A 26,225-nucleotide genomic window follows, 5' to 3' on the forward strand; every position below is an offset into this window, starting at 1 on the left:
ATTAAAAATGAACCTCAGAGCCGCCGGTGCCTCAAGCTGTCTGCCAGTGTGCTTATAAAACTCCCCGAGTCGATCTGTTCTAGATCTCATCTTTTTTACCTCCTCCCCCCACGAGGGAGGAGCAGCCTTGCTAGGCCACAGAGGAGGACATTGCAGCCAGTCCTCATGAGCCCTGATAAGTGAGGGTCAGATAGAAGGGGAGGAGGACCTTCCCTATCAGTGGACTTAGAGAGGGGCGGATGAGGGAAGGAGGGTGAGATTGAGAGGGAATTAAGGAGGGGGCTACAGCTAGGATACAAAGTAAATAACCTGTAATTAATATAAAAAACAAAAATTTAATAAAACAAAACTCCCTGCAAAAATACTATCTAATCTTGCCACTTGCCAAGTAGGGTGCTGACCAGCTTTTATTAGTTTTACCCATTTTGATTTTATTTTAACTTGGACCACTGTATCGGGATGTGTGTTTTTTTCATATTCTTCTCACAGAATTAACAATTATTTTATCTGTTCTCACAGCTTAGGATGGTTTCTCAAGGGTGGTCTTGATTCATTCCCTCATGTCCAAGGTGTCATACTGAGGTGAAGATTTCAGGTTATGGGGACAGACAAACTGAGGTTGGCCCAGAAAGGAACCATGTGATTTCCAAAATGTCTTCAGTTTCCCTGTAACTCTTTCTGAGCTATAACACAGATTCTCAGGAGCTCCTTGTGGAGATGAAATTATTTAGCATATTTAAAGCAGAGTGCCTGGTCCAAAGGAAGCACTCATTAAGTGTTGAAGGCAACCATAGATATTCAGTTAAAATAGGAACAATGACATCAGCCTAAGTATGGACAAAATTAAAATTCCGAGCTTAAATAGAAGTAATTATGCCTTCTTTCACTCGGAGAGAAAAATCAGACACCAAGTGTTCTTTTCACAATAAATCACTATTTTGCATCTGCAGTTAATGTGTTCTTTCACAGAGCACATGTGTTAAAAGTACAGTATTCCTACTTTTCCTCTTTATCCATTAAGATATTACAGAATCAAATATCTAATATGCAGCAAAGATTAAGCTTCATTCACGTTATGAAAATATTAGTTACAGGCCAGGATTACAACTTTTCAAATTTCATTGTCTTTTTGTTTTACTCAACTTGGGTATTTATAATGAAGGAAGATGCTTGATTATGTAAAACAAACAGGGACACAATCATTTGAAAACAAGCGTTTTGATTTAGTATATGGTGTAACATGTTAGTTTTAATGATTGTAGAAAAGAAACGATTTATATATTTTTTGGCCAAAAAAAAATAAAAGGAAATGAAAGAATTAAACAAAGCAATGTCTAATGCAATGATCTCTCCTTTATCAACAATTGTGGTTGATCATTAGTAAAGATGTGGCTGTAGAGAGGATATTGTTACACCGAATATCACTGGTACCTTTCATGTGAGAGATACAGATACTCAGGGAACACAAATGGCTCTTAGAATGGAAATTCACACATTTGAATGAGATGTAGGAGAGATGTCTGTATCTGCTTAGGCCAGGACTAAGTAGACAAGGGTTTTTGTCAACCTATTCCTTCACTAAATTAACTGATGCGCCTGATTCTCTCAGTCAGCCTGGTATCTGTGATTTGTACTATAGTCTCTCTAAGTCAGACAGAATCATCAAATGATGATGAAAGCCCGTTTAAAATACCTGCAACAAACTGTGAAGAGTTTACTTTCTGTAATGGACTTTTAATTCAGTCTGTGAATATTCTCATTATTTTATGATTCTGTATGTTTTCTGTCTTCTAACTCAGTTTTACAGAAGCATGTGGACTTATTTCCCAAATAATTCAAATTTCCAGGAGAAATATTCATCTCTTTCTCTCTCTCTTCCTCTACTCAATCTACCTATTTCTTCTCTGTTTATCTAGCAATCTCTCTCTATATAAATATCATTACGTCTTCTCAGTAACAAAGGACCTAAGTACTAAGATCCAGTGCCCAATTTCTTCTCAAGAATCATACTATTCTTATATCTATGTTAATTAATTTCTGATTTTCATAAAGAAATTATAATGTTTTATAGTGACCCCACCTTCTGTATTTAATAATACAGTTTTCAATGAAAGAAGTGAAAAATGTTAAGACATATTTACATTTTTTGCATTTAATTATCTTGTGATTATTATTGCTGTAGTGAATACATTTAAGCATTTTTATTCTCTTCACCAAAATCATGTTTTTTCCTGATTCTATTTTTTAAATATTATCATCATATAACAAAAGAAAAGATGGTTATGGTATTGAAATAAAATGTATCTGTTATTTTTTTGGGAATGATTCCATATAACACAGTCAAGGGAAATGTAATGTACTCCAGTGACTGAGTGTTGTTCATGGGTGTTTCATGATGGAAACCAAAGATGCTCTAGATTTTGGAATTTGTGTGAGCAAAGGTGTAAATTTGGAGAGCTAGTCTCATATATTTTGAAGTGAAAATCGTAGAATGCTAAATCTATAATCTAAATCTAGAGGCACAGTTCACGTTTGTTTAGCTAAGTTACAGAATGTTATATATTTTGAATAAATTAAATATTTATTTAATTTAAATATTTAAATATTTATTTAGATGTTTTAAATAATACCAGCAGAAAGACGTAACAACGATTGAGAGTCTATTATGACTGTACTATTCTTTTATGCATTTATCAATTATAAATACATATAAACCTTATCCAATGTAGACATTCTTACTGTCATCACATTGGAAATTATTAAATAAGGATTATTTTCTGTAGTAGCTTGTCAGTTACCTTCCTTGAGGCTGTTGGAGAACCTAGCTTTATATATGCGATCCCTCCGCTTCAATCTGAATGTCTGCAATTCACATTTGATTCTTTTTTTTAAAGATGTATTTATTACTTATGCAACATTCTGCCTGCACACCAGATGTTATTATAGATGGTTATGAGCCACCATGTGGTTGCTAGGAATTGAACTCAGGATCTTTGGAAGAACAGCGAGTGTTCTTAACCTCTGAGCCATCTCTCCAGCCCCACATTTGAATCTTAGACATGAAATGACACAGTTCAGAAGTCGAATGTAGGTCATGTGCTTTGTTTTGCTACTGGGAGACTGACTAATGGTTGCTCTATGTTGTAGCTCTTAAATATTGAAAAACAATAGTTCCCGTGAAAACTGAACATGAAGAATGTTCTAATGAAAAAATGAAGACTGGATAAATGCAGCAACTGTAGAGCAGTTACCAAAGTAATTTCTCTGGTCCTGATACAAGATGGCTGAGATGACTGTATCATGATAAATATCAATTACAAATAACATACTGATGAGGTCAATTTTGATTAGAAAACTGATAACAGAGAAGAAGGGTGTGGGAATGGTAGGTTGCTGGACTACCATACCTAAAGGATGGATTTAAGCCCCAGCACCATCAAAGAGGGAGGCAGAAAAGAAAAGAGGAAGGAATGGTGGAATAAAGGAAACAAGACAGGGAGGGAAGAGGAAGGAAGACAGCAACAAGGGCAACAGACTGAAGGAAGGAGACTTATTGCGTTAGGGGCACCATAAGAAAAGTTAATTATTAAAAAGGTCAGTCATACCTGAGGGCTTTGTGTTTGTGGCTGTTGCTTTTGTTCTGTGTGTTAAGGGTAGGGGGTTGTTTTATTTATTTATTTATTTTTTTATGTTAAGCATTTTGGGAGTGGAAAGAAAATATGAGGAAAGACAATTCAGAAAAAGACAAGTAGACTGCGATTTGCGGTTACTGTTACATAGGAGATATTCGATCAAGATTACTGACTTAGACTCTTAGCCCAGTTACATGAAATGCGATCGTCACAATAGTTCTTCTAACTCAAAGAATCTTGTGAATTTCGGACTCAGGCCTCACAGACCAAGATATACTTATGTCTCTTTTTAAAATAATAAGCCTAGAAGCAATATTTTATGAGAAAAAAAAGATTTGGTTTCAGTTATAAAGTGAATTTAATATTAGTCTGTGATTATTATCTGCCTTATTTTCTCCTAAGCTAAAATTTGTAAGGAAAACATACTCAGTTGTCTTTGGGGGGTTCCTATATTTGTTGCAGCTGACATGACCTGAAGCTTGAGATACTGAGATAGCAGGGCAAAATTTCTTCCTGAGAATCTCCCTTCACTCCCTCACTCCTTCCACAATTACCCTTACAGGAGAGCTGGCGCAAGACAGCTGGGAATCCACTTTCAATGCAGAATGTTCAATTGCGTTTTTAAAAAATCAGAGTTATGGAAGGAACATTATTTCCAAACATGTTAAGTATAATCCGAGGGCTCTCCGCTGGCCTTTGCAACAATAGTAGACTCTTCAAACCTAGAGTTTTCTGCCTAACTCATTGGACTCAAGGAGCAGTTATCTAATTTTCTCTCTAATTCAAGTATTTTTTTCTAATATGTTTTACTCTAATTTCCTCATTAAACAGTTTTAGGAGATGATATGTTATGAAGACAGTTACATTCACATTACCAACTTTTAGTCTTTTCATAGTAAAGCCATGACATGCTCTTCACTCTCTTGGTGCACCATTTGTCTCAAGATACTGTATGCTCAATCTTTATGCTCTACTACTGGGAACAGAACTTTCATGTATACATTCTCCCCATTCCACAATGGTAGGCCCACTTCTTGCTCCTGAAGCAAGATACACCTCACATTTCCTGTGAACCTTAGCTTTTCCAGACAGATACACTTTTATCACAATGCTCTATAGATTTTTATGCACAAGTTTGTTGTATTTTAATCAATCTATAAAACTGTTTTGCCCAGTGTTCTATAATGTTTTAGGATATAATACCTGTGACTATGTCCAGAGTTGCATTTTAAGCAAGCACACACCCACAAGGGTTGTAGACTTAAGCTGTGATTCAACAGGAAAAGTATTCTGAAAGGAAGAAGTTTCACTCTTTGAAAAAATTGTCTGGGCATCTTCCCCAAAACCATCGAATAAGATGATCATAGTAGAATCCCATGTAAAATAGCCAACAAGTAAAAACAAGTAAATACTGCACAATTTCTGCTTCCAAACATTTTTTGCTTGTAGTTCAGTCTTTCAAATATCCACAGTTTCACAGATTTACTCTGGCCCTTCTGAGACAGTGCTTTGTCCCGTGAAATCTCATGCTTCCTCATGTCCAAAAGCCAGTTTCCCAAATACACTTATTTTTCAATGTCACCAACATATAATTTGCATGCATACACTAACAATTAAGAAGGATGACCACAGTGTAAATGTAAACAAAATCAGGGGCACTGGGAACTGGGGATTAGAGTTAGAGAAGTTGGTGATGAGTACTGGATAATTGGTTGAGGCGATTAACTTGGCTTTCTTTGAGTATCTGGGATTCTATTGTAATTATCTTTAAGAGTCTAGAGTTGTGTGTGTATGTTTGTGTGTGTGCTGTATGTTTCTGTAGATATATGTGATGTGTGCATATATGGTTTACAACTGATGTTGAGATCAGGTTTCTTCCTCTGTGGTTCTACACTGTGTTATTATTATTATTGTTAGAGAGAAAATCTCTCAATGAACATGGATTCTATCTGTTTGGTGAGGCTGGCTCAGCAATGAGCTTCAGGTCTGCCTATTTCTGCTCATTGGGATTACAGGTGTGTTCTTCTTTTTCATATGCATATTAGGAATCAAACTTGGGTTCCAGTGGTATTGTCTCAAATATTTTGCTGTAAAGAATCTTAGCATCACTGCCTGCCTCACATGGCCTTTTCTTTTTCTTTTCTTTCTTTTAATATTTTTGTTTCTTTTATGGCAAAGTAGCAACGAATGTATATTCTTTGTTGGTTGCTAATATTTTCAATAATTAGTCAGCAACCAATTTTCTGGAATATTATTGAGTTCTACACTTGCTAATTTTGATAAAAATAAAGGTAATTTATATGCTAATATACAATATCAACACATTTAGCTAGAATCTATTTCTGGTACCAAGAATGGTGAATGATTGAAATTCTAAGCTTTTTCTTGAATTTGTTTTGTCTTTCATTGATTCTAAGTGCATAATACAACTTTTGAATTTGCCACAAATCTGATATTTGCAACAATTAAAATAAACATGAAATGAATATATACTTTGAAGTCATAAAAGAAAAATGCTGTTTTAGGGTCTAAACTTGGTATTTAATTACATTATAACTAAAATTGACTTTAATTTTTAATAAGCATGATAGAACATTATTTCAGTAATTGGCATTTAAACCTTTTAAGGTTGTTTGATTTCCAGCATACCAGTATTCAGGTCACTTATTATTTGATTTGAGATTGGATTGAAGGGACATAAGGCTATGAGTTGGTGAATATAAGATATAAGTGACACTAAACTTTATATTTTGACTTACATTTCAAAAAGGGTAAGTGAAAATCATGTTTAATGTGCAAAGAGGAGAACATTTATTAACTATGCTAGCTCTCACGAGACCACACATCACTTAAAATTACAGGTGAACATAACAAACAATACATAAGATTCCCCACAAATAATACATAAACTTAATTTTGTGACTATATATGTTTTAACATATACTTACTTGTAATAATAATCAGTCATTGACTATGGATGATTCTGGATAATTAATTTTGGTTTCTTATCTGTTTTTGTTACATAGTACCTCAGTATTAATTTGTGTAGACATGTAAAAAGCTTCACAAGTAAACTAGCATTACAAAGTAAGTTTCTGGCTTTTATGGTTACCAATGACATCTAGGTCATAATGAAGTAGATACCTTGACGTAACACTTGCCAGACTGACTAACCCTGATCAATGTATGGTACACAAATAATGTGCAAGATATGTATGTATTAACAAATTATTCATTGTTTAACTGGAGACCCAGGTTCTACTGGTCACCCTGTATCTTATCTGGCAATACTGCTGAGGAATATTAAATCCTGTAATGGTGGCGTCCCTAACCTTCTTCATGTAGGGAGGTTACTACTGCATTCACCTGTGGTCTGCTTCCAGGGTTTCTATATTCTCAGTTCTTCTGTGAGCCTGTCCAACTATTATCGGCTCACTTAATCTAGACCTAATCAGATAACATTAAGGGACCAAAGTCATCAAATACATTAGGAAGCCATAGATAAAAGCACAGGTTCTAAGTTATGTGTGTTGACTGGCTATTGGAAAAAGATGCTTGGATACACTGTACTGGATTTTCTTTTTACTAAGCCAATTATTTTCATGGCTTAATTTTCCCAGGTTGTGCTTCAATTGCTATTAACACATAAGAAAGCAATTCATAGATAATAAATTAGACCTATGAATAAATTGTTACCATTTAAAAATTTTTAAATACTCATTTATTTTTGCATCATATGATGCTGAATTTATGCTTGGTTTTCATATAAACATGAAATCATATGGTTCTTGAAGAGTTGGCATGAATGCCATGTAATAACACAAAGCTCTCTTTAGGTGGAGAATCCTTGTGTACACAGAGATCGCCAATCTTACTCTGAAATCTCTCATGCTCCCTGCAGTGAATAGGAATGCTAACTTAAATCTTAGAAAGAAGTAACTAATTTCATTTTGTTGTTTTGAAAAAAAAAAAAAAAACCACTCGAAATATAAATGTTAAATGGCAGTAAATATTATCAGTCATATTTTAGAACCATTTATACTTTAAAAAAACTTGAGGATATTCCTTTTAAAATTATAGTTGTATTAAACTGGGAGTATTTCTCAACCTGAATGAACTATTACCTTTAGCTTATTGAGGGGAAGTATAACGAGTAAATTATCTTTGAAGTTGTAAAAGTGTATGTTTAAGTGTAAATAATGTTTTAAAATACCTTTGAACAAAACTTCCCACATTTGAATGTGCTGTGGTATGTTAGAAAAACTGTTGATTGTCACTGGGAGAAATATAAATTTTTATTTTGTAAAATATATACTAAGCTATGGTCAGACTGAGTCAGTCTCTAAGTTTAACTTAAAGAAACCAGTGAAACAATGTGGAGTTTTTTGTTTTGTTTTTGTCTTTTTGCTCTGTTTGTTTTCTCAAGAAGCCTAGCACAGTGTTCACTAAAGACAGAGAAGCACCATATACTTTGATTTCTTTCTTTCAAAGTCTAGTTTGTAGTGCATATTTTTGATACATACATATTTGTTTTGTTTTTTTTAATATTTAATTTGAGTTTAATACTTTATTTCTTCATATCTTCACTGTATTACTAGATGGGATATTCATAAACGAATGTTTTGTCTTGTTAGAAACCTTCTTCATAAAAAATTTGAGACACCATCAAAAGATATTAATGCACCATCAGTAGTTTTTCTCATAATGAGTCGGTTAATACTGAAAGTAGAACACGTGGCTGTAGTAAGCCACACGGACAGTATTTCCATGTGAAATAAAATGCAGGCTTGATACTGCCTGTCCGTGGGTCCTCCATCTGTGGGCAGATCTCTGATGGAGAGGATCTGTGGTACAGCAAGGTTCTCAGTTCTTCGTGTAAAACCGTTTGACTATGATGATTGGTGACAATCCTATACAGTTGAATAATGAAACACCTCTGTTCTTATAGGTGAGGTATTCTTTATCATAGTGATACAATTTAAAAACACACAGTAAGCAAATTGAATTGTGAAATTTCCAGGTAATAAATTCAGAAGTTTTTATAGGCTGTAATTTTCCATGAATTTTAAGCTATCTTGATGGTTATAAATAGATTTTTTGTCACTGATCACACATTGCTAGGTGAGAAAATGGAGCCCAGATTCCATTTTAATCATTCTCTTTAAATTATATATGGTGCTTATGATGGCAGACCTGCGAGCATATCAGCAATAAGGGCTGATTCTAGGCAGTGATCAGAAGCAAGAGCAGCTACCATGAATTTTCTCTTCTTGGAAATGATCCACTTCGGCCTTGTGAAACTATCTTTTACAATTTTCTTGTATTTTAAAATATCTATGGATTTACATTTCAGCTTAATAACTATTAAAAATAAAGAGGTATTTTAGTGATTTTACAGGAATTTATTAAACTCATATATATAAGAAATTATATTCCTTAATTATCCAAGATATAAAATATAGCATTATTTGATAAAAATTCAGCTAAAAGAAGCATTTAGTATAGGAAATATGCTCCTATTTTCAAACAAAAATAAGATTTTTTCCCCTGTAACTACTTTCTTGTTCTACACATATTTTAGGCATTTGCTAATTACTTTTCTTTTTTTAATTTTTATTTTTTATACTAATTACAGTTTATTCACTTTGTATCCCAGCTGTAGCCCCCATACCCCCAACCCCACCCTCTCTCTCTCCTTTTCTTCTATGCCCCTCCCCCAGTCCAATGATAGGGTAGGTCATCCTCCTCTTCCCTCTGACTCTAGTCTATCAGGTCTCACCAGGACTGGCTGCATTGTCTTCCTCTGTGGCCTGGTAAGGCTTTCCCCCCTCAGGGAGAGGTGATCAAAAAAACAGCCACTGAGTTCATGTCAGAGACAGTCCCTGTTCCCATTACTAGGGAACCCACTTGGACACTGAGCTACCACGGACTACATCTGTTCAGGAGTTCTAGGTTATATCCGTGAATGATCCTTGGTTGGAGTATCAGTCTCAGACAAGACACTTGTGCTCAGATTTTTTGGTTCTGTTGCTCTCCTTGTGGAGCTCCTGTCTCATCCAGGTCTTTCTCTCTTTCCCCTTCTTTCATAAGATTCCCTGCATTCTGCCCAAAGTTTGGCTATGAGTCTCAGCATCTGTTTTGATACCCTGATGGAGAGAGTCTTTTTCAGAGGCCCTGTGTGGTAGGCTCCTGTCCTGTTCCCTGTTGTTTTTTTGTTTGTTTGTTTGTTTGTTTGTTTGTTTTGTTTTGTTTTGTTTTCCCTCTTCTGTTGTCTGTCCTCTTTGCCTTTCTGAGGAAGGGTTGATCATCTTACCCAGGGTCCTCCATAAAGGATGTTTTAAACGTTATGCACATAATATAGTCAACTAAAGATAAACACGTGTCCTCACTATATATCTCTTACATTAATAGTCTAAAGGAATGCCTCAGGAATTCATTTCAAAGAATTTTCTTTCCGAGAGATGAAGACTTCACCAATTTCTGGCAACAACGCTGCTTTCAAACACACTCTTGTTTCCCATATACTGCATGATCATTTATTGCTGTCAGGCTACAATAAAGGTCATATGATTTGATGAAAGGAAAAAAAAAAAACTCATCTTGAAAGGACATCAAGTCAACATTGCAATTTAGGTGCAAACTCAACTTTATACTGAATAGAAATGTTTTCATTGGTCACAAAAATAATACACTGTATTTTAAATAGCTTTAAAAAAATAGAGCTTAAGCCCGTATAGTTGCCACACACACACACACACACACACACACACACACACACACACACACAAATACAGCCACATGACTTCAAATCAAATTGTATTCTTCTATGTGGTGATAGAGAGTAATACATAATATATAAAATATAAAATATGAATGTGTGCAGACAGAATGTCACAAGAGAAATTAAGTAGTTACCCTCCATTAGCATTTGAACACTACTGCCCTTCATTTTCCGACATAGGGTTAAACACAGGGAGAAAAGTCTTTAGAAAAATTATAAAAGAGATTCCTCTTAAGTAGTTCAAAAAAATAAGACAAGAAAGTTAAAGGAACTGATTATTCAACTGGGCAAATCTCTAATGAAAACTTACCTTTAAACTGTCTTTAAGTTTATGATATGCTTTTTCAGAGAGAACAGAGGGCAGGTGTAGGAGCCTCCCACAGGGGGTAATGGGCTCAGACTCTCACAAGCTAGATTCCCTTTATGTGTGAAAAGTGTCCTGACTGTGAGGCTCATTAAACATTTCAATGAGCTCTGAGTAGGTGACTGATCTCAGCCCCTGGAAAATTTTCTCTGCAGTGGCATCGCAATCATTGGAGATATTTGAAGGTTGCTTTTTTTTTCCCCTTGCAGAAACAGATAAGACTGCTTAACAATATAACTTATTTTTTTTTTAGGGTTCTTTGCTTTTTACTGTGATAAGATGAATGTGTGAGATTCATTTGTGTTTCTGGTAATACAAGTGTTGAAATGTGAGTATTTGGCTTATAACCTATTGTAATGTATAACATACTTAGCTTTTGTTAGGCAGCTATGTGGCACACGTGCTCTGTTGGTTATGATAATTTTGCTGTTATGTGATATTGTGCACATTACAGTCACTCTTCTTCAGTCATTGCTTGATTAGTTTAATGATCACTCTAGTTAATCTAAATGCTTTAAATTTTCTTACAATTTGTGATTATGCTTTGCTGTGAAAACCAATAAGGTTTTAAAGCATAAAAAAAATACTATTGCACAATTCATTAAAAGCTGCTTTCTAAATTCTAAGAGTATAAATTTGAATATTTTTTTCTTCAGAATATTTCTTCATCTCTACTTCAGATGTCAAGATAAGTGTGAAAAATGAAATATTTCTGTGACTCACTAAGAAAAATAAAAATGCAGTTAAAAAGTAGAGTATAAAAGAAGCACAAACAGTTCCTTGATTCTTTTGATCCCAGAGAAAAGGAAAAAAAAAACTATCCAATGTTAAGCAACTGATTCAATGCATACACTGAGGTACAGCTTTTAAAAATACATTTGAAAAATGAAAAGCTAGAGGATAAATTCTCCAAGGAGGCTTTGATCACTCGGTGTTGTGCAGGACGTCAGTGAGCTAAGAGCATCAATGTATATGATGAATTCTTCCTACCCTGAAGTAGCACCCACAAAGAAAGTTATAATAATTTTATCATTATTAGGGCCTCTGTCACTAGCACTGACTATGGAAAGCCATTGCTTTACTTTAAATACCACCTGCTTAACACTTGTCTCAGTCAGTACATATTGCACTTAAATTATGACCATTCAAGGTTAAATTCACCTCTGAAAAGTGTCAAAAGAAAATAGGTGTGTCTACATCTTCGGGAACTATAGGCAGAATTTCTTCCTTGTCCTCCCCGCTTTGATCACACCTTGAAGATTTTTATGTTTCAATCAATGAGAGGGTAACAGGAGCTAAAAATAAGAAACTGGAAATATACAAACAACGGCTGAAAGCAGGGAGATGATTTAAAATATAAGGAATGTGCTTGCAACACAAGCCATTACAACACATATATTGTGCTTATTTTTTTTTTTTATTTACTGTTTTTAAAATTATGTTTGCTAATCCTCAGTCTGTGAACAATATAAACAACCCATTTATTTTGTATTCTGAACACAAATTATATATTCCAGTAACTTTACTTACCAGAGGTATTTTAACCTAATAAAAATGACATTATACTAGTTAAATCATTGGCCCATTGGCTCATTTCTGTGTTAATGTAAGAAGCACTTTTTCCACACAATGAATTAGTTGTATGTTGAGAATAACAGTACCACCGAGTTACTGAGTTTCTGTTGTCTTTAAACTCCTGGAATAAAATTTATTAAAGAGAAGAAGACAGAAAGAAAGAAAAGAAAGAAAGAAAGAAAGAAAGAAAGAAAGAAAGAAAGAAAGAAAGGAAGAAAGAAAGGAAGGAAGGAAGGAAGGAAAGAAGGAAGGAAGGAAGAAAGAGAGAGAAAGAGAGAAAGAAAGAATGAGAAAGAGAGAGGAAGGAAGGAAGGAAGGAAGGAAGAAAGAAAGAAAGAAAGGAAAGTAGAAGAAAGAAGGAAGGTAGGCAACTGCAGTGAAAATCATGTTATTTTGAAAAACATAATAACAGTTTTGAAGTCAGAATATTTTTCTCTGGATCATGCACCATTATTTCCAGTTCAGACAGTGATTCTGGTCACTGTAGTGCTTTGATAAATATATTTTGTAAACTGAATTTCGTTGGCTGTACAAGCCTTACCTGTTAAATAATTTTTCAGTTCTGACTGTAATAAATAAACGGTGTCATACTTACTTAAATTTCCATGTATCAAAATAGAGTAATTTAAAGTGAGAATTAGATCTATTAGATCTAGTAATAGATCTATAATAGATCTTTATATAGATCTATTAGATCTATTTAAAAAGCCAATTTTATGGGCTACATCTGAGGGGGGTTATAGGTTCTAACCATGCATTTTCCTTGGTTGGGTCCCTAGTAAGGGGAGCAGGGCATGAACTCAATGGCAGGTTCTCTGATCACCTCCCGCTATGGTGTGCAGCCTTGCCAGGCCAAGAGGAAGACAATGCAAGCAGTCCTGATGAGACCTGATAGGGTAGGGTGAAAAAAAAAAGGGGAGGAGGACCTCTCCTATCAGTAGACTAGGGGAGGGGTGTAGGGGGAGAAGAGGGAGGGAGGATGGGTTTGGGAGGATATGAGGGAGGGGGCCACAGCCTAGCTACAAATTGAATAAATTATAATAAATGATAATAATAATAAATTTTAAAAGAGTCAATTTTATTTGTTTAAATAACACCCTGTGAAAAATTATGACTATACACATGTAACAAAAGCCAGTTTACGGTCCAGTGTTACATGTACTGCACTGTATCACGACATGCAAGGAATCACTGTATTAATAAAGAAAACAATTTTTGTCAACTTTTGGCATTGTTACTATGCAGTACATATATATCCTCACTTTGGATCTAATTTCTGTCCACAGGAATGTCTGATATTTATACTTCCAGAGGGCATGTGTGCTGACTGTTGAGAAGGTGCAAACTGCTTCAATGATCAGAAACTGAGTCATTGAGGAACTATATGTATGAGGATCATACCAAAGGAACTGAAAAAAAAAATAAACCATCTACTTGAAAGTAGTAGAATTATCAGAGAAGAACTAAACTGATCAACATATTATACTTTGTTTAAAAGAAAAGACGTTTCACCAGACTAAAATAATTCCATTCCATTCCTTACTGTAATCCTTAGTTTCTGATGAAATATATTTCTGCTTGGTTTGATTTCATCTGAATTATTTAACATTTGGTACATCTTTATATTTATTTTTTTTCATATTAGATTCTTAATTAACTGATATAATTCTGTTCTGGTATTTTTCAAGGTCAAATATCCTGAAAGTTATGAAGAAATATCTTTTAATATTACTACTAAGTAAAGTATATAACATCATAAATCTAAACAACTAAATCTAGTCACTGTTCTTTTTAACACATATATTATAGGACTGGAAACATGAGATGATATATTTTCCCTCATTTTGCTACTAGAATTCTGATGAGAAAACTGATTCTTATTATAGACAAAGCTGCTTCAAAATAATACACTAAGGAAAGATTTTTAGATAATTAGATCAATGTAGCCATTATATAATGTTAAAAGTGAAATAAAATGAAACTACAAAATGTGAGTCATCATTGAGTGTTTGAATACCATAAGTATTTCCAATAACTTTAGATTAAAACATAAATAATTTTAAAGTATATTAAATTAAATTATATACACAATTTTTGATAGATTTTTTTAAAAAAGATTTGTTCTAGCAATATAATGTTTACACATTTTTCTTCCAAACTTTCATTATAAATACACAGAGAAGCAGGACTTGCTCTATAGATAATTGAAAGTTAATCTTTGCATAATTTGTGATTGCTATGTTAAATATGTAGTTCCGATCCACAATGCATTTTGTAAAAGTCAGAAGTGTAAATTTCAGAATGCCAAACAACTGAACTTCAGTGACTACTAGAAACTCAAATGGTTCTGCATCTCTGCAACACCACATGGGTCCAACACAGGGTTACCCCAAGTTTCCTCTTGTATGATTTCATGTGCAGAAATCCAAACGTCAACCACTTTTTCTTAGAGTATTTTTCTTTCTTTTTCACAGCACGGAAAAGGATATGCTAGTCAATTCTGCAGCTTACCCGAAGCAGTATGATTTGCACAGAGTCGACCAACAAAAGCATCAACTTTTCAACTTCATTATCTTGGCCATCCAGTTAGTTGTGTGTAGCTGAGTGTTAGATTTCCAGCGGAGTCATCGTGGTCACGTGTAGGACCTAATTGCTCTCAGCAGGCCTGAGAAATGAGTTGAAATGTGCAGACTGTAGAAACTCCATAGGCAACCGGCGTTGCCTCTCCGATCAGTGTGTGCCTGTTTACAGCACTATCTACCCTTCTCTCTCCAAATGTCACTGAGCCCTTTAGATGTTTATATTCACCATGAGAAGCCAGTCATCAAGATAAAAGAAATTTGTGCATTATAAATGCAATATCACTGTTTTCAACTTGACTGTTTTATATTATTTTTGTGTGACCAAGTGTTCCCCAAACTATCCCAACTTTACAAGAGAGATGTGACTATGTTCTTTTCATTTGTGGGCTATTAAAAAAATGTTGTATTCTAAAGACCCACAAAAATATCAAAGACATTCTGTAGTTTATACACCGTGTTGCAAAGTGTTTACTGTACTATTTCAAAGCTTCTAAATAAATATAAAATATATATTATATTATATAATTTTCCTAAGATGTGGTAAAAATTAGTTGGTTTTTAAATGGATTCATACAGCCCTCATCATACAATAAAACAGAAGGCAATTCAGGGTCCCTAAGATTAACTGAGAAACACCATCAATAGTTTGTCCTAATTTTCATACCTTTCTCAAACCTGTTTTTTTCTTTCTTTAAAAGAAAGTAAAGTTCTAAGCTGCAAAACTTTGTCAAGAACTCATTGTGAATTTTCAATGCCAAAGATGTAGCTGTTAATATTGTCAGGCGGAGCACAGAAGATGTAGTTTCAAAACATCGAGCAGTCTACATGATTCCGATTCTATTTCCACGGCTTTGAATTTAGCATCACTTAAAGCTTTTATAAAGAAACTATAAATTCATCTGTATTTGTTGTTAGTTAAAAATCTGGGTGTCTGTACATTTCGTGGTGTAAAATATGTAACTGAAGATTACTATTTTAAGACGTTCTCATCATATAATTCATAGAATCTTATTTTACATAGTTTTACATAGTTTTGTGACTCTTAAGTAAACATGAATAAAATCTATAACTCTATATAAATATATAGAGGTATATAAATATAATTATCAGAGCTGGTACATATTAACAATAAAGTATTTAAAAAATCTCTAAATTTAAAAAGTCAAATAAATTTGGAGATAGAAACATGATACATTACTGTTACAGTATTATATGTAAAATTTTATAGCTTAAATGTAGTCAGTGTTTTATTAATGATAATATTCTTCCTTGGTCAGTCTTGAAAAATTAATTTTGTCTTTTACTTTCATGTCAACAAGGTTAATTATTAAATTCAGAAAGACGTATTTTCCTTTAGTTCACATTTTTTTCTGCTGTTGTCTGTCGCTTGTTGAAACAGGGGAGGGATAAAAATTAGAGAATGTGAGAGATTCGTCAAGGCATATCATGGACTAAATTTAACTGCCCTCTAAAAAGATTCCAGAATGATATAATGATTTACCAAGCCCAAATTATAGGCTCATTTTGAAATGTTAACCTTTATTTTGATGTGGTTATATGCTCACTGCAAGTATGAGCTAAACAACACTAAAGAATACAATAACATTTAACCCTTCACAAATGAGATCCATCTAATATCATATGAGTTAAAATGGACTTTTAATTAAGATTTATCATTAAAATGCATACATGTAGTCATTGGCGCTTTCCGTATTATCCTTTTGATGCTATTAAATTATATAATCATAAATCATAATATCAATTAGCTTATAACAACATAATATAAACAGAATTCTGTCTCTGGAAGGCCTGTTGAAAAATAAATGAATTGTTCATGTGTGATTCAAAAGCACATACACTTACTGGGTGCCGTAGCAATCTTTTCTTCAATGTTTGGCATACTACATCATAGACTATCTTAGTAAGAAAATATTATATATAATTTAACTTAAAAAGTTTGTTTTTTCTAATTGCTCTTCAATCAAGAAAAAAATTGTTGAATCACTTAGTATTAATTAAATCCATTCTTGCTTCAATTTACAAGCATGGGTTAAGATCTACATTCATCTTTTCATGCTCACTTAACATTACAATATTTGTACTAATTCATTCGACTTAAAATGTTTTTTAAAACCTTTCATGTCATATGCAATATACCTTCTACATGATTTTCTAACATATAGTTGTGTGTTAGCTATTTTTATATATGATAGCAACTTTCTAGAGTAATTTGTATTGTAGTTTTTAATTGTATCATCATTCTACCAAAACATACATAATTTGAGAAAGCAAATTATTAAACACACAATGTTAAATGCTAGTATCATTTATCAATTACTGCATGCATAATAAACTAGAAACTACAGCAGAGGTACAATTTCAGTGAATTGGATAAAATATTATGTTTCAATGACAAAACTAAAGGAACAGTGAGACAAGAAAGTAATGAAATACTATATAGGTAGCTTCATCAACTGCATCAAGAAGAGTTAGTGTAGACTTTACATTTAAGCTGATCATATTAATACCCAGTCTGCTGTTATTGTGACATGTTCAAAGAAAACAATAGTATTAGACAGTGTTTCATCCATAAAATACTTCCAACAAAAAATGGAATTTATTCCTTATTTAGTCTCATTAGTTTTAGAGCAGTAAAACTCAAAAATTTTCCTGTGGAAAGAGTGTTGTACGGTTTCAATGGTATGTCAAATGACAATTTTTAGGAATTTTTCACCCACATATAAAATTATAATTTTTTTCTGTGAGCATAATTTTTTAATCACCATAAGTCAAGTATATAAATATTGCATCATAATCAATTTAAAGATAAGACAATGTCAATAAAATAAATGTGTCTCCCTTTTAGGAAATATGTATATTTAATTTCAGGAAAATACCTAACACATGCCTTTACCAAGCATTGTGAATTAGAAACTATATAGTATATAAAAAATTTATTATTAATTTTTTTTTATGTTTTAGTTGTGCTATAATTTGTCCTCACATTCTTTCAAATGTTGGAGTTCTTTTGATTTTCCATGAAGGGAAGAAATATTCTCTGCAGTTCTGGACATATAGGCTGTCACAAGTAGGCTTTCTAGAATCTTGTGAAGTTGTGTGTGGAGTTCAGTTGATCAAATTGAACATGGTGAATGTTTACCAAGATAGATAAGGCATTTATGATACTGAAAGATATTGACGTTGTGTTTAGTTTCCCCTTGTATCTATGTGGGGCACAAATACCCATAGAACTCACCAATACTTTAATATTGGTATACTCAATGATTTTGCTGGAATCTTGTTTTTTCACACTGCACCTTTTTTGTGTTCTTAATCATTCCTTAAGTCTAATTTTGTAGTGGTAAAGACTTTGCATTAATATCCCTTTTATGTTCTCTTTTTAACAAGGAAAACCAGAATATTGCTAAATTCAATATTTTTTACATCCTAAAGTAGTAAAGTTATTTTGTATATTGTTAGTACTTCAAGAAATATCCCTCTGAGAAGTCGGACAAAACCCTTATGCAGTAATCTTTAAAACTGTTCAGTAGAGAATTTTTCTGCAAACACGTGGCTTAGGTTTTAGATCTTAGCATTCTGTCAGAATGCTAGTAGCTGTGTGCCGCCAGAGTATAGCAGGCAATAATATGACTTTGATTCTAATACATTTAGTCTGCATGCATGTGTTTCTAATCACTGTTATTTTTTAAGTATTTGTAAAATTAGAAAAAAAAATTATTTCTTGAAAACTCGTCAGATGCTTAGTTTGAAGTTTTTCCTCTCCAGATGTTTTTGAGGAGTATGAAAAGACTGCACTCCTGATGCAGAAAATATTTTCACATGCAACTTAAAAAATTCTGGAAGATAGAACTCGCATTTCCCAAACATCCATATGTCCTTGAGCTGAATGTAACCAGGGAGCTTCAGTTCTACGGACATGTCTGAGACAATTATCTGTGAGTGAAAACAGGGTATTATAACAGATGAGTTTCAGTCTTAATTCCAGTGTTGTTACTGTGAATGCTATAACCATACATAAGTAATATGTGTGTAAATGTAATATATTATTTTATACTGCTGTATACATACAAAATAAATAAAACTAGGATACATATCACACCATCTTTCCATGCATGGATCTTCCACTGACGTCATGGGAGCTTTGAATAAAACCATCGGCAAAATGTGATCTTATATATAAAAACGTGTGATGCTGACTTAGTAATTCCAGTCTTAATATCGCAGGTCTAAGGGACATCTGTTCAAAGTTATGTATCACTTGAAACAGCATATGGTTGACTTTGAAGAGATTTGTCATATTTACAGGTTGAGTGTGCGCATTCAGTTCTACATGAATCTCAGGATTACCCCCAACAAGTCGTAAAAGTGACATTTTTTTCTAATTAGTGCTGGATTATTTTAACTTAAAAGGTTTGAAATAATATCAAGGATTCACAAAGATTAACATATAAATCATACATAAAATGAGTGCCTTTAGGCAATAAAGAACACTATTTAAAATGAGAAACACCAATCACTTCATAGTCCAAGTTCACGGAAACACAATAAAAATTCATATCTGTATAATTTTCAGAGAAGAAAGTATGAATGGAAAGTAGAGGTACGTTTTATATGATATTGGAATAATCTAAATTAGTTCAATAAAAACTTAGCTCTCATGAAGCCAAAGTAAAATAAAATGTGCTTCTGCTTCTTATGTGCAATTTGTATAACCAATTTTCATTAATTCAACCTCACACACTCAACATAAGAGCTTCATTTATAAGGCAGCAAGTTAAAGGGCTAGGCATTTATTTTTCTTTGAACTTCTTTACTACAGAAAGAATGAATTGGAATGATATTTCTCCATGAGATGTCATCGGTAATAATTATGGATGGCCTATATCTTTCTTATCCCTATTGTCATTCTTTCTGAAGACCATATCAGCAATTTTTCCACTAAACAAAGAAAATAATTTTAGAGGTAAAAAATTCTATTTACTGACCAAGTTTTTTGCCATCACAGATCATAAGGATCTATTATTATATTTTTCTTCACGGAAATTCTTAAGTTCCTTAAGAAACCAAATAAATTATGAGAAAATGTATAGTGGTGAAATGATAGAAAAAGGTAATCAAAATAATCAGTTGATCCTGAAATTAATTTAGAATAAATAGTAACAGGAAAATATATAAGGCGAAATAATAACAGCAAGAAAATATAACTACAACACAATGTGTACCAAAGCACATCATTCATAGAGAAGACACGAGTTCAGTTTAAAATTTTTCAGACATATGAGCAAAACAGTGTACAATAATTTTGCTATGGAACATTTCCCCAAAAGTTTGCAACACATTGAACCATGTGATCTCTATTTCAAATCTAAAATGTTTCGTGCATTAGAAAGTGAGCAAAAATATTTTGAAAAGTTGCTTCACTTCTGATAGTCTCTCTACTCTGTACAATATGGATAAGTATTATTAATTACAGAACTTTTACTGAGAATTAAGTGAGCTCCTTTATAGAAAATTCAGAGCATAGTGCTAAACTAAAGGTAGGTTGTTATTATTAGCATCAGTTTTTATTATTTTTAAAGTTTTATCACCGTCACTGATATTATATACTGTAGAACACAAATATACAAATGAAAAACATCCCTGCCTACTGGGGAGTTTTAGCTAAGAGAGAATAATTTCAATACCTGAGGTGAGTCTACACTTCTTTGTATGTTCACTTATCAGCTCTGTCTCTCTGTGTGAAGAATGCAGATAAGGAAACAAACTCACCACTAACTGAGGTCTGGTCAACCTTCAGCATCATTGTCAACTTTGACATATTAATTTGTTTTTCCATAAGACAAGATTAGTAATTTTTTTATTTTTACTATATCTTTCTTTTTAATTTAATTTTATTTTTAAATATTAGTTACAGTTTTTTATCTTTGTATCCCAGCTGTAGCCCTCTCCCTCATTCCTTTCCAATCTTACCCTCCCTCCGTCATCTCCTCCCTGCCCCTTTCCAAGTCCAAAGGAGGAGCAGCCTTACTAAGCCACAGAGGTTGACCTAGTAATTTATTCCTACAACTGAAAAATAGAAATCTGAAAGGCTTATCAAAGGGATAAGCCTTTGATACCATTAGCCTTTACCAATATTTATTGGAAATACTGAACATTTGATAGAATCTTTCCTACATAATGATTATCATTTTTTGCACGTCTTCTATTCACTCTGAAAATTACTTAAGGCAGTCTTCAGTATCTGCTTGATGCAATTGGACTGTTTAATAGTTCTAATTGAAGGCCCCTGCCTGGTAAGAGCCTGCTTCCTTAGTGTTATCCTTTGATGTTTAAAACATTGCTAGAATTTGCTTATTCCTTTGAATTTAGTAAATTCCTTTATATTTTCCTGTTAAAAGAATACAACCCACACTAATCAGTAGTCAAATTACAAAAGAACATTTCCATTTTAAATGGATTTATTAATTTATGTAGAAATTTAAGTAAGACCATCATGCGGATGATGATAATATGTGATATTTTTTCCCTTTATTTTCCTTTGATGATTATTCTAAAGTTCTTAAACCAGTCTTCCTGGAAACAAAGAACACTGTATTAACACTGCAGTCACGTTATGTGAATGGGAATCCCGATTCTTTTCCTTGGCTTTTTGAAATGTTTCTCTGTAGCATGAGAGACAGGAAGAAAAAACAAAAACAAAAAAACTGAAAAGCAGACAGAGGTGTTCATGTGGAGGATTACAAAAGCCAGAAAGTAAGTTTTATTCTAAAATGAGTGAAATTTCTTTTCTTTTTAGAAATTGATTTTCATTTTATTTACTGTGTAGGAATGTGCATTTTGTGTGACTGTATATGCCATGTATTTTCGGCTGCCTGAGTAGACCAGAAGAGGGTTCTGAATCCCATGGAGCTGTAATACAGGCAGTTGTAATTTTTCCTGTGGTACTGGTAAACAAATTTAAATAGCAAACAATCTTAACCTCTGAGCCATCTTTCCAGCCCAGTGAAAGATTTCTTGTCCTTATTTTTTAAATACAATTAATAATGAAATAACAAATAATCAAAATTTCTCCAATCCTTTTTTTATTCCTCTTAAAAGTGTGTCATTTGTGATGGAGGTTTTTTTTCTTTTCTTTTCTTTTTTTTTTTTTTTTTTAGTAAGCACAAAGCTAGTTTTTAGAACACCAAACAAGTTACCCAAGTATTCTATATCTTTTTATTAGCACTAAGCAGGTTTGGGGTTTTCAACACCTTATAATAATTCTTTGTGTGTGTGTGTGTTCTTTTGTATTTTCTTAATTTTTATTTTAATTTTATTTTTCTTATTAGTTACATTTTGTTAACTCTGTGTCCCAGCTGTATACTGCTCCCTCATTCCCTCCCCAACCCCACACTCCCTCCCTAGTCTCCTCCCTGCCCCTTTCCAAGTCCACTGATAGGGGAGGACCTCCTCCCCTTTCATTTATAATTCTAAGACTGTTAATTTATTTTGATATGATTAGAAATCTATCACTTATAAACAGGTTTACAAGAACCATAGGAATATAGTAAATATTACAACATACCAAGTAACTTTAAATTAGAAAAGGGTGTGTGTGTGTGTGTGTGTGTGTGTGTATGTGTGTGTGTGTGTGAAAAGAGAGAGAGAGGAATTGAAAACTATAAAGTTAATGAAAATGCATATTAATTCTGTGATTTTAGTTTAAATCTAACAAAAATATGCGGTATGCCTAAATAAAACATTTATAAACAGAAATTTTATTGGTTTGAAAATGTAATGATATTAAATGACCTGCTGAGAATGTCTTTCCAGATGGGTCTGCAAACGCACAGATGTGTACACAGGGCTGAAGGTGTACTGCGGTTGTCAGACACTTGTCTGTAATAAGGGATGCTCCTGGACAAATTTCCAACATCTCAGTGAAAAAGTCTGCAATCATGACTCACTTCGAAGATGCCGCACTGATTCTGAATTACAGTGTTCCTAAAATTTTAACAAATAGAATGACGGAAAACTGTGTGACACTGACATCTGACCATTTAGATACATGAAACACTTTGTAATTCTTCATGGAGTCATTTGGTAGTGTCAAGACTTACACTATGGCCTCAATGTACTGCTTCTAGGATGGAAGTGAGTTTCCAGATATAAACAATGTTGTGATGTCAATAGGGACATTGGAGCTTTTTAAAATGTAGGTCTCAGCGAAGAGATTTAATACAATATACAATCTTTTATTGTATGTAACAATTTTAGTGCATTTGTGAGTAGTGTGTGCACATTGGTGTTTTAGAACACGTGTAGAAAGAAGTTAGAAGTAACATAGGATGGTTTCATCACTCCGCAATTAAGTTCCCTCACTGAATACCAAGCTCACCCCTGCCCCCCTTCAGTTCTGTCTGTCTCCCTTTACCTCCTACTACTAGTGCTGCAGCTAAGGGCCAATGTGTTGTGTTGGCTTACTTTCATGGTTACTCTGGATTCAAATTAATGTCCCTGGGCCTGTTCCACAAGCACTTTACCCATTGATTCACTTTCTCATCGAATGAAAGAAGCAATTTCCAACAAAGCTCCAGTAGAAGAGTCTATCTCAGAGTCACATGCTACAATAATGATGGAAACAAACACTGATAATAACTATTCACCATTCAATTTTTCTTTCACAAGATAAAAACACTGGCCTATTTTAAGGCGATTGTGACCTTAAAGCTAGGGTAATAATGTAACATAGTATTATTTCAGGCCAAACTAATGAAAATAGAGAAAACAGAAAGACTGTAAAGATCTTTAAGAAGATCAGTGGATCCTAGTGACTCACTGATAGATGGCCATTTGCCTGACAATGGGTGGGACAGAATAAAAGATGAGGTTTTGTTATTCTTATGGAAATCAGACTTCCCGTAAAGGACAGAGTGAAAAGAAAATGTGTCTAGGGGGGAATGTAATCTTGTTTATAAAAATGAGTTCCAGTTTTCTTTTTTTTATTTAAATTTTGCTGTGCTAGCTACTCAAGATCAGAAAGGCAAAATATATGAGCAATGCAAGAAAAGTTTATACTTTTTTTTTTTAAGTTTATACTTTTTTCCCTGGGAGCAAATGATACTAATTAGCCTAATTACATTCTGATAATTCTTTGTATTATATTTGCTGATTATTATTTAAATTTTTATTTGTGTTAACACCTTTTCATTAATTATATTTGCTTGGAAATGGCCTTGGATGTGTCATAAGTCAAATTTAAATATTTTTAACTTTATAATATCTGGATAATTTGTCAAGCATATATAGAAGAAAGCATGCTTGAAGAAAAAGACATAGTCAACTTCTCTGTCATCTTTTGTGATATACACATAACACCACATAACTAATATTTTAAAAGTTAGTGCAAATAAAAGATATAACAATTGTGAAACTTATTTCTCTTTTCTTTTAGTCTGAGTTCAAATATTTTTTCATTAAATATTTTAAGGGTATCAGTTATTCATATTTTTGAATCTAAGCTCACTTCTCCTTTGGTAGCATTTAGTAGAAGTTGATACCAGTTTTGTGTATTTTCTTTGTGAGTTCTTCTCAAAAACACTATTTTAGCACAGAAGAGGGCTTTGTTGCTGCTATACATGTCCTAATATTATGAACAAAAAGACAAGATAAACATTGGTCGACTTATCAAAGAATATGACCATAACTTTCACATCTAATCAAGCGCATTGACTTTCCTCTGAATTCTCAACCTGTTTCAAGCTAGTTTTCTATTCTGTGTCTGTTTCTCATTGAAACATCAAGAGCAACTGTATTTGATCATATACAAATAAGTTACAGTATCAACACTTGTTTTACGTGTTTCTATTTTGTTTCTAAACCAGAAGCTCAAATGTGAGAATAAATTTTCCATATTGGGTATTCAGGGTTATGTTAAAATGAAATATTCTCAGGAACATATTTTTATTCTTCTTAATGGCACATGTTATGGATATTGAATAAGTAAATCTAGAGTTAAATAAACAAGAGTGCCTCTTCCCCGGGGAAACCATACTGAAGAACTGCTGTGTCACCAAGAATAGGTCTGAGAATCTGGCTTAAGAAAAAAACCTCACTATTTTAATTAATGCACCCTAGCAACTGAGATTGTTGGGTGGCAATATTGATGGGGAGACATGAACAAATGTCAGCTCATTTCAGATAGGGAATTAATAGACCAAAGTTCAGAGAACACTAATATCCAACTTCATGAACGAATGAGTTTTATTGGAATCATTTACAGGAATATGGGTGAGGAGTTTCTTAACAGAAACAGAAATGACTCAGACAGCTTCATCACCAAGGCCCATCTCAGCATGGGTGGTAGCTCAAAAAAGATGGAAACCAGGAGTATACTGTATATCCTGCAGGAAGCTCAGAAAGTGGGAAAGAGTCCTCAGTTGACTCAGTTGGTCTTAATAGCTACTATGTCTTTCCATTGATCTCTGTTTCTTCCAGGCTTTTGGGGGGCTGGAGGGGTCGGGTCTCTACTTATTCCAGAATGGCTCTCAGCAGTGTCTGCTGCTAATGCAATCTTCAGAAAAGAGAGATTCTTGGAATTTTTTTCAGTTCAGGGAACTTCCTGAAGCATTTTGAGTTGTTTACTACCTGGGCTTAAGAAGTTTCCTTACGAGATGAACTGTTTCACCATCCCTTAACAGTAGCTGAAAACTACGTCCTGATGCTGTGACCTTTTAATACAGCTTCTCCAGTTGCGGTGTCCTCCACCCATAAAATTGCTTTATAACTGTAATTTTTCCACTGTTGTGGATTATAATGTAAATATCTGATATGTGACCTCTGTGTAGGTCACAACCCACAGGTTGAGAACCAGTGCCTTAGAACACACTGTTATTTTATTTTCTTGTAAATATGCTGTGTCTCAATGAGCTTCCCTCTAAGATAGAAGGTTTTAATATTGGAGATAACCTTTTTGCAAGAGTGCTTAGCATAGTTCAATTGATTTAGTGAAATACACAAAGAAACTTAAGAAGGGATGGAAAGGGTACTTGAAACTCCTAATCATTCACATTATTAGTTAGTACAGAAGCTCTTCACTCAGGTTATGGAAGCAGATAACATATATACCTGATGTTGGATAGACAGATGAGAAAAAGAGAAAGATGTCAGTCACATACTCTGATAACATCTGGGTGGACACAACACAGCACACAGAGTGTCACTGTGGTTGAATTCAGGAACAAAATGACATTATCTTCCTTAAACTCAGATGATCAAGACATTGGTTGTCA

The 26,225-nt window shown here is 33.5% G+C and overlaps 1 protein-coding gene across 2 annotated transcripts in view; it reads left to right on the forward strand.

Moving 5' to 3' along the window:
• Window positions 1-26,225, forward strand: part of Pcdh10 (protocadherin 10) — a 59,321-nt gene that overhangs the window by 28,050 nt on the left and 5,046 nt on the right. Inside the window, exon 5 of one of the 2 annotated variants that reach the window (XM_055625963.1) lies at window positions 14,827-16,000. The exons of the other annotated variant lie outside the window; for it this stretch is intronic. Coding sequence (XP_055481938.1) covers window positions 14,827-14,846 — 20 coding nt within the window. The 3' untranslated portion in view covers window positions 14,847-16,000. Of the gene's footprint in view, window positions 1-14,826; window positions 16,001-26,225 lie in introns of those variants that run through there. 2 annotated transcript variants of the gene reach the window in all.

Source organism: Psammomys obesus, unplaced genomic scaffold (assembly GCF_907164565.1).
Source record: "Psammomys obesus unplaced genomic scaffold, mPsaObe1.curated_primary_1811, whole genome shotgun sequence".
NCBI classification, from domain to species: Eukaryota; Metazoa; Chordata; class Mammalia; order Rodentia; family Muridae; genus Psammomys; species Psammomys obesus.